This window comes from Cryptotermes secundus, unplaced genomic scaffold, assembly GCF_002891405.2.
Source record: "Cryptotermes secundus unplaced genomic scaffold, Csec_1.0 scaffold72, whole genome shotgun sequence".
Taxonomy (NCBI): domain Eukaryota; kingdom Metazoa; phylum Arthropoda; class Insecta; order Blattodea; family Kalotermitidae; genus Cryptotermes; species Cryptotermes secundus.
Window position 1 is genome coordinate 594,607 of NW_019730103.1, and position 14,117 is coordinate 608,723.

At 38.5% G+C, this 14,117-nt stretch overlaps 1 protein-coding gene and 1 long non-coding RNA gene across 2 annotated transcripts in view; one reads left to right on the forward strand and one right to left on the reverse strand.

Moving 5' to 3' along the window:
- Positions 1–1,535: 1,535 nt before the first annotated feature.
- LOC111866003 lies at positions 1,536–3,899 on the reverse strand. The gene is made up of 2 exons (XR_002843076.2): positions 3,763–3,899; positions 1,536–1,882 (listed from the first exon to the last, which is right to left on the reverse strand). It is a non-coding gene; the product is annotated as an uncharacterized LOC111866003 (long non-coding RNA).
- Positions 3,900–3,983: 84 nt separating this feature from the next.
- Positions 3,984–14,117, forward strand: part of LOC111865996 (DNA repair protein RAD50) — a 64,211-nt gene continuing 54,077 nt past the window's right edge. The window contains exons 1-3 of the mRNA XM_033752064.1: positions 3,984–4,085; positions 6,658–6,955; positions 8,863–8,991. Coding sequence (XP_033607955.1) covers positions 6,665–6,955; positions 8,863–8,991 — 420 coding nt within the window. The 5' untranslated portion in view covers positions 3,984–4,085; positions 6,658–6,664. The remainder of the gene's footprint in view (positions 4,086–6,657; positions 6,956–8,862; positions 8,992–14,117) is intronic.

The following is a 14,117-nucleotide window of genomic DNA, read 5'->3' on the forward strand; positions in this document are numbered from 1 at the left end:
TTTCTTTAGCAATTCATTATTTATTATTCTAAAGTTGTTTTAACTTTATTCTTGAGTTATTAATCTGCTTATCATATGACATCTTCTTGGCTTGATTTATCACTCTTGTTAATATTTTAGAGTAATTCTTATAAGTATTATAATTGGGTTATTACCTTTCTTTACTTCATCATACAATGCCCTCTTCTTTTTACAGGATATCTCTATACCAGTTGTTATTCATGATTTGTTTATATTTTAGTTCTGTAGTTATAGGAAATGACTCATAAAAGTATCTCAAAAATATATTTAAAAATTTATTAAAACTGGCATTGATGTCATTATTGTTAAAAACTGATTCCCAATTTTCATAACTTAATTTCATTTTAAATTCTGCAATGTTATTTACTTTCCTTTTAATTAGTAATTCTTTTTTTTTATAGTTCAAAATACAGGAAGATGTGCAATAAATAATTGAGCTTCATGATCAGATAATCCACTTGACATGGAGATAACCTCATAGCTAGTAAACTGTCGTTCAACAATAAATATATTATCAATAATTGAAAACGATTTTGGTTCAATTCTAATGGGGAAATTTATAATAGTTCTTAGATTGAAAGAACTATAAATATCATCCAATTTAGTTTTTTATGGATATTGTCCATATAGTTAACATTCGAATCCCCACAGACAAATACTTTAGCCTTGTTTTTACATAATTTTTGTAGAATTAACTCTAATTTACCCAAAAATTTATCATAATTGCCAGAGGGCGATCTATAGATAGTTAAAATACAAATTTTAAGACTAGCATTATTAACAGAGACAGCACAAGCTTCAATATCCTTATCATAACAAAAATTTGTATTATAAATGTGATATCAGCCAGAAATGGAAAGAGCAGCAAGAACTGGCTCCACCCCCATCAGTTATTAAGCAGTTGGGTGATGAAAGTGCAGTTGAAAACAGTGAACAGCATGTGGATTGAACAGAAAGCAAAGCGCGATCCTTCTCTAAGCCCAACGACAGGGTATGAACCCTCAAATATTTCTTGAAACTGTGTTAAATATATATTATGCCACCATACAGTCTATGCAGGGGACAGCACAGAACTTTTAGTGTCTACAAACAGCTTATAATTCATGCGTCATCAAAATTAACTGAAGAAAATAAACTAATTGGGGAGGTTGTTGGTAAATGAGGTCAGTATATGATTATTACTTGCCTGCATTACTAAACTGTATTTTTCTACATTGCAAGTTCTGAATACATGCCATACAAGTAAAATAGGCGTTAATAGCTGTGCAAAATATACCACTAAGAGAAAGGGAAAATTCTTCATATTGTATACATAATGAACGCCACAGCTTACCACTATCTCTATCATACATACCACAAGACTTGGTTTCCTTATTGTAAATGCAGGAATAAAGTAGGTGTGTGATAAGTTGCTACTGTGCATAGCAGGTCTTGGCACACCACAACAATAATTTAGCAAGGTGCATAAGAATATTCCATTGTATCAGGGGAGTTCAAAATTGATTGACATTAAATGTTTTTTCTTCACAGTAACCATTTATTGGAACAAAATACATAGAGATTATATTAGAGGTATTTCCAGCCAATGTCTATGCACCTCTGCCATCATTCTGGCAGTTTCCACATTTGCATAGCAAACCCTTCTTTCTGGGTATCCTGGCGCCACTGTGGGAAAACTACCTGAAGCTTGTCGTTGGAGGTGAAGGTTTTACCCGCATGGCTTGGTGCTGCTTCCCCACACACGGCTGCTAACCTCATGTGAATGTGTGAAGCAGTCGCTCCTTCCCGCCAGAGAAACTGCACAGTCCACCACTGCCCATGGTCTGCTTCCATGTTGCCTGAGCTTCGTCCATTAGTGCCCCTGCAAAACGCCATGAATGACGCAGCACTGACTTGTGCTACACGTTTTATAATACATTAATGTAACCAAAAAAATACGTTTTTTATAGCTTTCAAGTGTAACTTTCAACTTTATTTTCGTTCATAACTGAAGTGAATACAACAAATTGGACGTGTCAGGAAATAACAAATTCATCACATGTCAAAGTCACATAAAATTTACAGTGATTTATCACTATAATATAGCAACCGTCATAAGGAACATAACAATAAAAAATTTCAGCAATATGAAACATGCAAACACAATATTAAAAATTGCAAACCAAAAGACAATCAACAAGCTAGTCATCAATCCAATATTAGCTGAACAATTCTTGAAGAGAATAGAAAGTGCTGCACAGCAAATAATTTTTTAGTTTCCTCTTAAACACATTAAAATTTTTAACACTTCTCAATTCAAGGGGAAGGAAATCTTAGTTCCCATATTAATTACACTTTTTTTCTAACGTTCAACAAAACTGTCCATACAAATTATGTTTATGTATGGTATTGTAGCTGTGAAGGTCAGAATACTGAGTTGTATGTATCTTATTCCTTATTACAAAACATAAAATCTCAAATATATATAATAATGAATCAACAGTTGAAATCTTAAATTCACCAAACATATTTCTACAAGATACTTTATTATAAACACCTTTAATCACTCTTACAGTTTTCTGTATTTTTAATATTTTCCATCCCCCACCCCCAAAAAAATAATAACATATTTCAATAGATTCAAACTTAGTAAAATAAACATTTCTTAATACAGGTTGGCTAACTAAGTCACATAAGGATTTAATCAAATAAAGAGCCTTTTTGAGGTTTTGGCATATGTATTGAGTGGAAGTTTCCCAGCTTAGATTTTCAGTAATAAACACCCAAAAATTTTACGTTCAATGAATAAACCATTTCCTTATTATTTTAGCAAAAAAAAAAAAAGGTGAGTGATTTTGATGTGTGTTGTATTCGTTATTATTGCTTGACATGTCCAATTGTATTCATTTCAGTTATGGACGAAAATAAAGTTGAAAGTTGTTATATTCCTGCAGACATAATGGTATATTCTAGATTTGTATACACATAGTAAACTGCTTGCAGGCCCGTGGTGTAGATGTAGTATACATTTGACATTGTTTGGCCAGTGCCTCATCTTACAACGTACGAGGGTAAGTCAATAAGTAGGTTACAAATGGATACAGAACTTAAACAAATAAGAGTACCGATTTGAAAAATGTTTTTATTTCTCAACATAATCTCCCTGTACATTGAGGCACTTGTCCCATCGTTTCACAAGCCCCTTAAAATCAGCAGCATAAAATTCTTTGGGCTGCTGTCAGAACCAGGCGCTGTCACCTTAAACTTTTTTGGTAGGCGACACAGGATATTTCCACTGCATTGACGCAAGCTTTGTCTTGGGCTGGTAATGAACCCAGGACTCCTCCTCACCTGTGACAATTCGGGCTAACATATCATGTCCTTCATCGTGGTAGCGACTGAGATGCTGTAATGCCAGACCCATTCTTTGCATTTCGTGTTGTGGGGTCATCATACCCAGCACCCATCATGCACAGACTTTGTGAAAACCTAACCTGTCATGAATTGGGGCAGGCCATGCCCTGCGAACAATCAATAGCAGTGGCTATAGTGTCTATAGTTACCCTTCTGTATGGAAGTCACCGCCTGGTTCAGACAACAGCTCAAAAAATTTTATGCTGCTGGTTTTCTGGGGCTTGTGAAATGATGGGACAAGTGCCTCAATGTACAGATAGTTTATGTTGAGAAATAAAAAGATTTTTCAAATCAGTACTCTTATTTGTTTAAGTCTTATATCCATTTGTAACTTACTTCTTGACTTACCCACGTATTTTGTCCGTTTTCTACACGCATTATTGCAGATCACGCTCTATCTTTTATCATTCCTGGTCAGCTTCGAAATTGGACGGAACCGGTAACTGAAGATTCCTGGTCAGCTTGGAAAATGGAGGGAACCGGAAGCTTACTACTCTACTCGTGGAAGTTCAGAGGCAGAGATGATTGTGCGATACTCGAATGAGTTTCGTGACGCCACTCAGAATGCTGTTCCCGCTGGTTGGGCATCTATGACATCAATTGTCTTAAACGGGGCGTGAGTGATTTGAAACGATTTTCGCGGGAATGTGTGAGTTTACGTGAAGCGCATGGTGAGTGAGATGTGTTTCATGTGTATGTATGGTGCTGAGTTTTGTAGATTTATGTGTTCTGAGAATGTTCTGAATTTGTGTGATCGTATTGCAGGATTTCGTGTTCTGAGAATATGAATATCGTTCAAGGTCATAACTCCACTACTTCTTATCTGTAACATTTTAATACGTTAGTATACCATATACCTGTTTTGATTCGTGAATGAAAGTGAGTTTAACAAGTGTAAGGGCAGTAAATTATCAGATATGTTCTTCAGACTGGTGTCTCATTCCAGTTCAGAACTTCTGAACTTGGGCATTTTATAGATAGGTGTGCCTTAAACCACGCCACCAATATGATGCAATATACTGTCCTGTAGTTTGTCTCTACTTTCATTTGTATAATTAAATGTAATAATGATTATAACATTCATTTCAGCTTTGTTTTGTATTAGTAAGAACTTTTAATCTTTCGGGAGAACATGATACGGAGGGGCTTCAGAATTTGTATTCATTACTGAATATTATTAGAATGATTACAGAGCTTTGGTTAGAAGTTCTGAAGTGAATGGGCTATTTTGGAGACGTAGGAGTAAGTGGGAGTATAATATTAAAGACAACCATAGAGAGAGAGAGTATGAAAAGGGTGGATGGGCTCGAAAAAGGGGGGGGAATTTCTTAATCAGATGAGTAACTCACCTTTTCAAGAAAGACTGACAAGCTGTATCTCATATGAGCAGGGAATGCACATGGCAATTTTCGAAATTCTCCCCAATTGATTGATGACATTAGCTTATGTAGACTCTAGAGGTCTGCAGAGGCCAAAATTTTCAAATTTTACCCAACTTGGCCTGAGGGCCATTTAGCCTTACCCAACCTCAGCCTTAAATTTACCTCCAAATATGTTACCTGCATTCATCTGAAGCCCAACTTTCTTTTACCCCAGCCTGAATGAAGCCCGATATTATTTACAGTCTGCCTGATTATTTTGTTTCTTTCAGTGCGTCAGTGCTAATAATGCTTGAATGTTAGTTCCTCAATTAGGTGCAGAAGTTGACTTGGAGAGAACATCTGGCTTAAGACAGTTTTAAAAGTCTGCAACTCAGCTTCATTCTGATATTACTGGAAATTTTGTGTAATGTCTGGATATTATGGTAGGATGTGTAACAGATCCATTTTTATTAAGGATGAGGAACAATCTGTGAAACCAGAACCAGTCACAGTGTCAAAGGTCTAATGTCTATGCAACAGAATCAGACATATGCTTCAGTCACTTTGTCTCATACTCACTGTGGTATACATGAAGGTGGTGGATATAAGTATTCCTCTGGTAGTGAATTTACAACAATGGTAATTTAAATGTGAACTTTTAATTTTTGTGGGAAAATAATGTAAAACAGGCTGGCATTTTATGCACTGAACAGCACTAATCTGTGTAGCTGCACTTCGCACTTGAAGACATGATTACCGTGGTTCATTTCACCATGACCATTTCTGTCAGTGTATGTTTCATTTCATTTCATTTATTCAGCATTCCATAAATCCTTGCATGGTTTAACACCAATGGATATAGAAATAGTCAACAGGAGTAAATCACATACTGCAACACAGCTGTGTAATGTCATACCAGTTAAATTTAATAATATACAACATGAAACAAAAACCATTATCTCTAACAATAAGGCGTTATCAGCTACCACCTGTAACAAATCCGAAACTTTAATTGTTGTCGTAGTTAAAATATTCGTCCATTGAATAAAATGACTTTAAAAATAGGAACTTTCTAACAGCAGACCTAAATTTTTTAATCTCATGAGCTTGTTCTTTTATATTAGGTGGAAGTTTATTAAAAATTTTAATTCCAAAATAATATGTTCCCTTTTGAAAGACAGTTAAGTTACGTGAGGGATAATGGAGGTTATTACTATGTCTTGTGTTGATTGTATGAATCTCAGAATTAGATAAAAATATGTGAATAAGTTTTCAGTTCTGCTTTGATTTGGCTGATGTGCAAGGTGAACATAGTCCTTTATCATAATCACACAAATAACTGAACACTTAAACAGTGTTCATTATCGGTTACTGTTTCTGTTGCCCACCTTACCTTGCAGTTTCTGGAGCAGTCTGTAGTGGCGATCCTGGTTTGTGTGTCACACAGGTTACAGGAGTCAGCTGGGTTTGTCATCAGTACTTTGCTCCTTGCTGTCTCTGACACTTTCCAGGGTTTCCCAGTAAATGTGCATGTGTAGTCCCATTGCAGCTTGCTGGTGACTCTGCAATGCGGAAGTAGCATTGCAACTCTCTGTGTCAACTGTTCATTTTGTGCCATTTGAATAAGATGAGTGTAACTATAAATAACCTCTTTCTTTACAAAAACGTAATTGTATGATAAAGCCTGAAATTCCCTCTATAACGTTCAATTGCTATGATTTGTACTAGGCCCAAACCAGCCCTGCCCCAAGGGCTAAGGTCTGATCCCAGGTGACACGTTCCTCTGCTGACCTAGCCATGGATGTACATAAGTATATTTTGACTGTATGTCAGTATTCATGTTAGAATATTTTATTTTGATTGTGTTTTATCTCTTTTGTAGCACTACCATGGCTCACTTAGACAGGTTGTTAATACAAGGAATCCGAAGTTTTGGCCCAGATGATGGAGATGCACAACGTATAAAATTTCTTTCCCCTCTTACTCTTATTCTTGGGCAAAATGGGTGTGGAAAGACTACTATAATCGAGTCATTGAAGTATGCAGTATCAGGAGATTTGCCTCCAGGAGCTAAACAAGGGCAGCTATTTGTTCATGATCCAAAGATTTCAAGAAAAATAGAGGTAAGTCATTATGTTTTGTTGGTTCCCATCTTTAGTTTAAACAGTACCACCACACCTGTACAGAACGGTGGTGATCTTTCTGCCAGATGGAGCATTACATGATTATAAAAATATTTTCTGAGTTTTACAGCTAAAGAGATTATTTTGACAGGCTTAGTTATTAATGTTTCTCCAAAACACTGGTATCTGCCCACAGTCCACAAGACCACAGTGTTAATGATTAGTTTTGTGAAAGTTGTGGCACACTGACAGCCATCAGGGTTGCTTTTAATATTCGGTTTTTGCCCCCCCCCCCGGAAGTGGAAAAGAGGGTAAGCTTATGTCAATTGGTTTCCCTTAAAAATATTTTGAACTGATGTATGAGATGTTCCTGTAGTCTCTGCAAATTGCTGTTGAATCTGAGACACATGCTGAATTCCTGCTGCAGCTTTAGACTTGAAAGTTGTAAATGTTTTCGTGATGATTAATTTACTTTGACTTTGTATCATCACAGCTGTACCTAACCCAGATGTGATTAAAAATGGTGGAAATAGCAATGGCAAAATGACACTCATTCACCACTCAAACCAAGAAGAGATGTAGTTTTTATTTTAGGTAGTATACAGGTGCATTATTCATCAGGAGTAACAGTTTTAGGCAGTCGTATTACCGCAGGATGGGAATGCTTGATACAAGGTTTGAAGAACATTTCTGGGACTGAGTCCATTATGCTCATTTAAATGCACATAGGAGTAAGTAAAGTAAAGATATCCCAGTAACAGGCTGTGGAGGCCCATAAGGTTGTGAGATGTTGAGGTTCCCACATTTTCTAGACAATCAGCTCATAGATGGCGGTAAGGTTGTCAGTGTTACGCGCCGGCCACCCTTTACCCCCAAGAACAGTCCAAGTATATTCCTGGTACTCATTTCTGTTAGAGGCTGTCGACCCCAGGGTCATAGTGCGGTTGGAAGGATTAGGTAAATTGAAAAAAATCCAGTGACCTCATCGGGATTTGATCTCGTGACCTTCCAGCTTGTAGCATAGTGTGTCAACCAGCTACGCTACCGCGTGCCCCAAAATGCGTATAGGAACATGTTTAAACTTGTCCGTGTAAGCTGACTCTTCTATTGTGTTCCGTGTACAAGTCAGTCACTTCTCTGGTGTTATTTATGCTCAGTCATGTTTAAGATTTTGTACTGTGCAGATTGTTGTGATAGTTCGTAGTGATGGAGAAAAGAGCAAACATTAAGTTTCATTTGAAGGCAGGCAGAACAGCTACTGAAACTTTCCAGCTAGTAAAACAGGCTTATCATGGCAGTGCTGACTATCATACATGTGGTTTTAAACGATGTGGAAGATTTTGGGACATCCGTGAAAATCTTGAAAATGACAAATGCAGTGGATGACCAGCAGCTGTTCAAACATCTAACATGATCAAAAGGGTTCAGGAATTGATTTCAGCTGATCATTGAATCACTCTTTTGATGATGGAAGAGGAGATTAAAATTAGCAGAGACAGTTTGCAAAATCTTAGTGGAAGATCTTGGAAAACGAGAGATCTCCGCTAGGTTTGTTCTGCACTGTTTGACCAATTAACAGAAGGCTGTCAGACTGCAAAGAGTGCATGACTGATTACAAGTGAGACAGGGCCAATGTCTAGGCCCATGATACCTCTGACAGAACTTATTGTCCTCATATTATGTGTTACTTTTTTTAGTTTGGTTTATAATGTCATTGTGGATTTACGTTATTAGAGGTGATGAAATTTATCCTGATAAAGCTTGATAACTGGGCCATTGTGTTGAGAATCCTTCCCTTTATATTTCAGTTTATTATTATGAATATGTTTGTTTTCTCTTACTAAGTAATAGGCTATGTAAGATTTGAGGCTTTCACGGCGGTGACTATGAAGAAAGCAGTCTTCTGGGCTTTGGCGCCGTGTATATGTGGTGTTAACCGACGTTTCGGAGGAACTGNCATACAGCTACAGTTTACAGGTCTTAAAGGTGACAGCTTACTTGTGACACGTTTAATGCAGCTGACCCAAAAGGCAAAGAAGTTGGAATTCAAAACAAAGGATTCTACTCTCAGCAGGATGAACTGTGATGGTGAGGTAAGTTCTTTGATGGTTTTGAATAGAAATTGAAAAAGATGACAGAGGCAGTATAACTTATCAGCAGGGAATTATTACAGATAAATCGAGCCTTGAAATAACTGAAACACTGCAACTGCTTTCTTGATTATTTTTGTGAACAGTTAACAGTTTTGCNTTTTTTCTTCTACCCTGAAGATGGAGGCGATACGTTCCTCCGAAACGTCGGTTAACACCACATATACACGGTGCCAAATCCCAGAAGACTGCTTTCTTCTTACTGATTACTGTTCCCTCATATCACAAGAATAAGCAAAGGGTTTTCTTCTGGCATGAAGCTTAGGCAACTGCTCATGTATTTGTAATTATTTAGAAAATGAAAAGGCAGGAATTATACTGTGCTATTGAGAAACAAGAAATCATGTTTCATAGATTGTAGTCTTATTCTCACAGGCAATATTACATACCTAAACATGTCAGCTGATTTTAATATTTTAAGCATTTGTATGACAAGGTGTCTCTTTGAATTTTATGTTTTTGTTATAATATCTATAGTGCTTATGATAAATATATTCAGTGATAATACTGTATGTAGACAAGTACTTATAAAAACATTTATGTTCCAAGTTTTCTAAATTGATATTTAACAACAAATTCTAGGTAGTTTCTAGTTTCCTTTCACTACGAACTGAGTTTGTGATATGACAAATGGGGCAAAACTTTGTTGTGTGTGTGTGTGTGTGTGTGTGTGTCAGTAAAACAATAATATAAACTTGATTTTTATAGAACCTGAAACTGTGCATATATTAAAACAATTTAAAATGGCAAAGTTATTGCCAGAGCCTCATTAGTGAGAACAGGATGCACCATGGGAAGATGAGGATGGCTGTAGTATAGGAGGGGCAATGTTGGTATTACTGAAGGAAGGGGTTCATGGAGTATCCTGTTGAGATGACATCGGTTGGTATGATATGCATTATGCATACCAAGCTTCAAGACAATTGGACCAGGTGGTCAAGCAATATTAAGGTGTTGCCTCAGCAATTTGAGAGGCTTCAGGGTTGATGTTACTGATGGTAGGGATTTATGAAGTATCCCTTAAGTTGGCTTATTGTTGTATCATATACACACACCAAGTTCTGTGAAGATTGGTAGAGGCATTCAAGCAATATTAACATTACACATTACGGAAAACACCAATGCTGGAGGAGGAAAACAGCGCAAGAAAATATAACAAGTAATGCACTCAAATATCTTTTATGAACATGTGACGAAAAAAGGAACGACATTGGAAATAATTCATTTTAATTATGTAGGTCAGTCAAAAAGTTCCCGGAATTCCCCTGCAGATGGAAAACGAGCAATACGATAGCGCACACACTGCTGTGGTGGGAAGCTCAGCATGTCTGCTCACAGGTGCAACAGGTCTGGACAGGTTTCAGTGTGCAGTGTCATTACTGTTCCGTTTGAATTAGACGTGAGTGTTGGACATTTGGCACAATGTCGCAGTTCGAACAGCGTGCGAACATCAAGTTCATGTGCAAATTGGGAAAATCTGCTTCAGAGACACTATTGGCCCTGCAGCAAGTTTACGGTGATACTGCAATAAAGAAATCGGTAATTTACAACTGGTTTTCTCAGTTTAAGAATGGGCAGGAGACGTTAGAGGATGACCAGCGCAGCAGGAGGCCTTCAACATCCAGAACTGAAGAAATGATTGGTAAGTGCAACAACTGATTCAATGTGATCGAAGAATGGCCATCGCAGAGTTGGAGCAAGAAGTTGGTACTGTTAGTGGCCATTTCTATGTGCAAGTTTTGCAGAAGCGGCGCGACAAGTGGCAGGGACAGCAGTTTCTGCATCACGATAACACACCAAACCACACATCGCTTGTTGTGCAGCAATTCCTCCCCGAGAGAAACATTCCTGTCATCACTCAACCACCGTACTCACCGGATCTTGCTCCGAGTGACTTGGCTGTTCCCTACTCTGAAAATGGGACAAGGGCCTCAAGGGGACACGTTTCCCAACCATGGAGGACATCAAATCGAATGCGGCGGCTGAGCTCCGGAAGATTCCAAAAGAAGCCTTCCACCACTGCTTCCAACAATGGCAGGATTGATGGAGCAAGTGTGTGTGCGTGCAAGGGTCCTACTTTGAAGGTGATTAGGTAAGCATTGCCATATGTTCTACCATTAGAGTGCTGTACCACCATTCCGGGAACTTTGTACAGTGGAAACTACAGTGTAACGCTTTTAGCAAGATAAACAGTTGCCTGATGATGGCTGGGTGTGGCCAAAACATGTAGCAGAGAGGAAGCGTAAGTGAAAAACAAAGTTGTATGTGAGACGGAAGTATATGTGTGTATAAGTAATGAAGAAAAAATTGACAAAAGTTGGAACTGCACACAAGACTGGAAAGCCTGTTACCATCCTATGGCATTAGGTGCCAACTACTCATTCTGTAGAGAGATAAAAGAGTTGGATAGGACCTACTTCAGGATTACATTAAAATATGGTTCAAGAATTCGACAGAAACCTTACGTTGCTGAGTGAACATGTTTTCTAAAACATTTATTTTACTTTAGTGAATATATAATGAGGTTGAAATTTGCTTTAATTAAATTTTGCTGAAGTTCTAGAAAGATTGTTTATTGAGCAACAGATTCTTACATGCCACAGATATTTATCTCTTCTCTTGAAACATCTTTCAATTCATACTTGAGTTCAGTTTACAAATTTATTTATATTGTCATGTGATAAAGTGTCTGTATATGGGGTTTGAATTGGTAATTGGATTTACTGAACTCTTAAAACAACTCATGAATGTCACACTCAGACTAGTGTTCTCAGCCAGGGCCTTCACTGCTCTGCTTGGTTGGAGCTTTCAGTGGTGGATGTTCCCCTTCCTCTGGATTCCCGAACTGTCCCCGGCCTCACCTACCAGCTTCTGCAATTCCCGACTGACTATATTCCTGCAGACTTTCTCTTGACTCACTGGTAATGGCAGCTGATCCTCATTATATAGCCTTTTCATGGACTGCACAGAAAACACTGCTTGCAACAGCCCTTTCATTGTTGTGTGTATGTCTGTTGCAGTTGTTACATGATGGCTACTGAGCCATCCAACAGGCATGTTTACAAGGCCATTCCCTAGCAATGGCTGTCTCTGCTGGCTTCACAGTTCTGGCTTTCAGCAGACATGCCACAATATGTTCAAGTGAGATGCCAGCCAAACTTAACGGAATTGATTAACAAATGAAGGCAAATCTTTCTCGAGAAGCCAACAGTTGTTCAGCTAGCCAAATAATTCCCAACATTTTATGGAACCTGAAGGTTCATTGCCATGATTACAAGAGCCTACCACTGGTTCCTATCCTGAGCCAGATGAATCCAGTCCACATCCTCCCATCCTGTTTCTTTAAGATCCATTATAATGTTATCCTGCCATGTGTGTCTAAATAGTTCTAGTTGTTCCTTACAACAAAAATTGTATACACTTCTGTCCCATGCATGCTATGTGCCCCACTGGTCTCATCTTCCTTGATCTTATTATTCTGATAATATTTGGTGAGGAGGACGATTTACAAAGCTCCTCATTATGCGGCTTTCTCCAGCCTACTGTTGTCCTCCTCAGCTTCCTGTTCTCAAACACCCCAGCCCATGTCATACCTTTAATGTGAGAGATAAGTTTCTAACCCACAGAGAACTACAGGCACATTCATGGTTCTGTACATTTTGATCTCATTGTTACGGCATTGCTGTTGTGTCTGGATTGTGAGAGCAGCTCTTACACATGCCACTTTTGTGCTCTTGTAACAGTCACTCCCAACCAACCATTGCCCAAATTTCTGTGGAATCTTCCTCCACATGAAAGCTGCCACCAGATCATTCATATGTTTTCTGTATTCTAATATCTTCAGGGAATTGGTTGTAGGTGGGGAATAAGGTTTTGAATAACAAGGTCATGGTTCTTTGACTATCCAAACTTTAATTTACAATTTTTACAGTTCCAGAATTTCTTAGTGCATCCTGCAGGGTGTCTTTCACTAAGTCCCTATGAAGAATCATAATGTTATAACCCTTCTGCTCGGAGATTAAGACCTCCCTGCTGTAGCATCCATGGTGGCGACTCGGGGGATTGTTCTTCATAAATTCCTTGTTGTCAGACTTCTCTGGCTATGTTACTCTGACTAGCCTGAAAGCCTGGATCAGACTGTTCAAAGACTCACCAAAATGCTCTCCTAACTCTGCAGTCAATCTCTGGGTCAGTGCCCTTTTTGCGTACATAAGCTGGTGCAGACAGCTACTCTACATGTCTTCCACATTCTTAAAATGCTCACATGAAGGATAGCTAATTCTTCATGCTTCATATACCAGCTCCTTTCCTTGTGGTGCACTAAAAAACTAATATCTGAGATTTCTTAGATCTTAATGTTTTTATACTTGTATATTGGGCAGAAGACAGGAGATTCTGAACCGAGTGGTAGCACGCATTCCCCGAATTTGATCTGCTCCCATTTTCTCTCATGGTCCTGTGTATCGTTTTGTAACGTGCTTGTTTTATAAAGTGAGTAGTTATTAATTCCACACCCAACCTCGAAACTGGAGGACCATCCCTTTTCATGCTGTGGTGATGAGACTCGCATAACATGGATTAGTTGATGTGGGATCGTCGATTTTTGAAATGACAACCACTTGAAACTCTTAACACTTGTATACATATTGAATTATTTGAACTGAATTTACAAAATGGAATATATGTACATATGTAACATGGAATATATGTAGAATGTTGAATCGTTAGCTGGCCCTCTAGGGGCAGTTTGTTCCACTGCAATTTCACTCCTCTGTAGTGGGCTGAGTCTTACGGCCGTTTAGCTGGCCGGTCTAGACAGTGAGGCAGTGCTGCGTGCGCCGGTAGGGTGGGCTAGCTTGGCCGGTTGCTGGCATTGCGGAAGATGCGTTCGCTGGAGACTTGCTGCTGCTGCTTCGGTTGCCTGGTCGCTGGAGACCTGTGGCAACTAGAGCTGAAGTGAGGAGCTGATGTCTCGGACGACCGATCTCAGTGTAGAGTTGATGGCTGAACGTGCTGAGCCGGATGTGTTCACTGCTCTTGCGAGTTTTGGGCTCCGCCTTTTATACCAT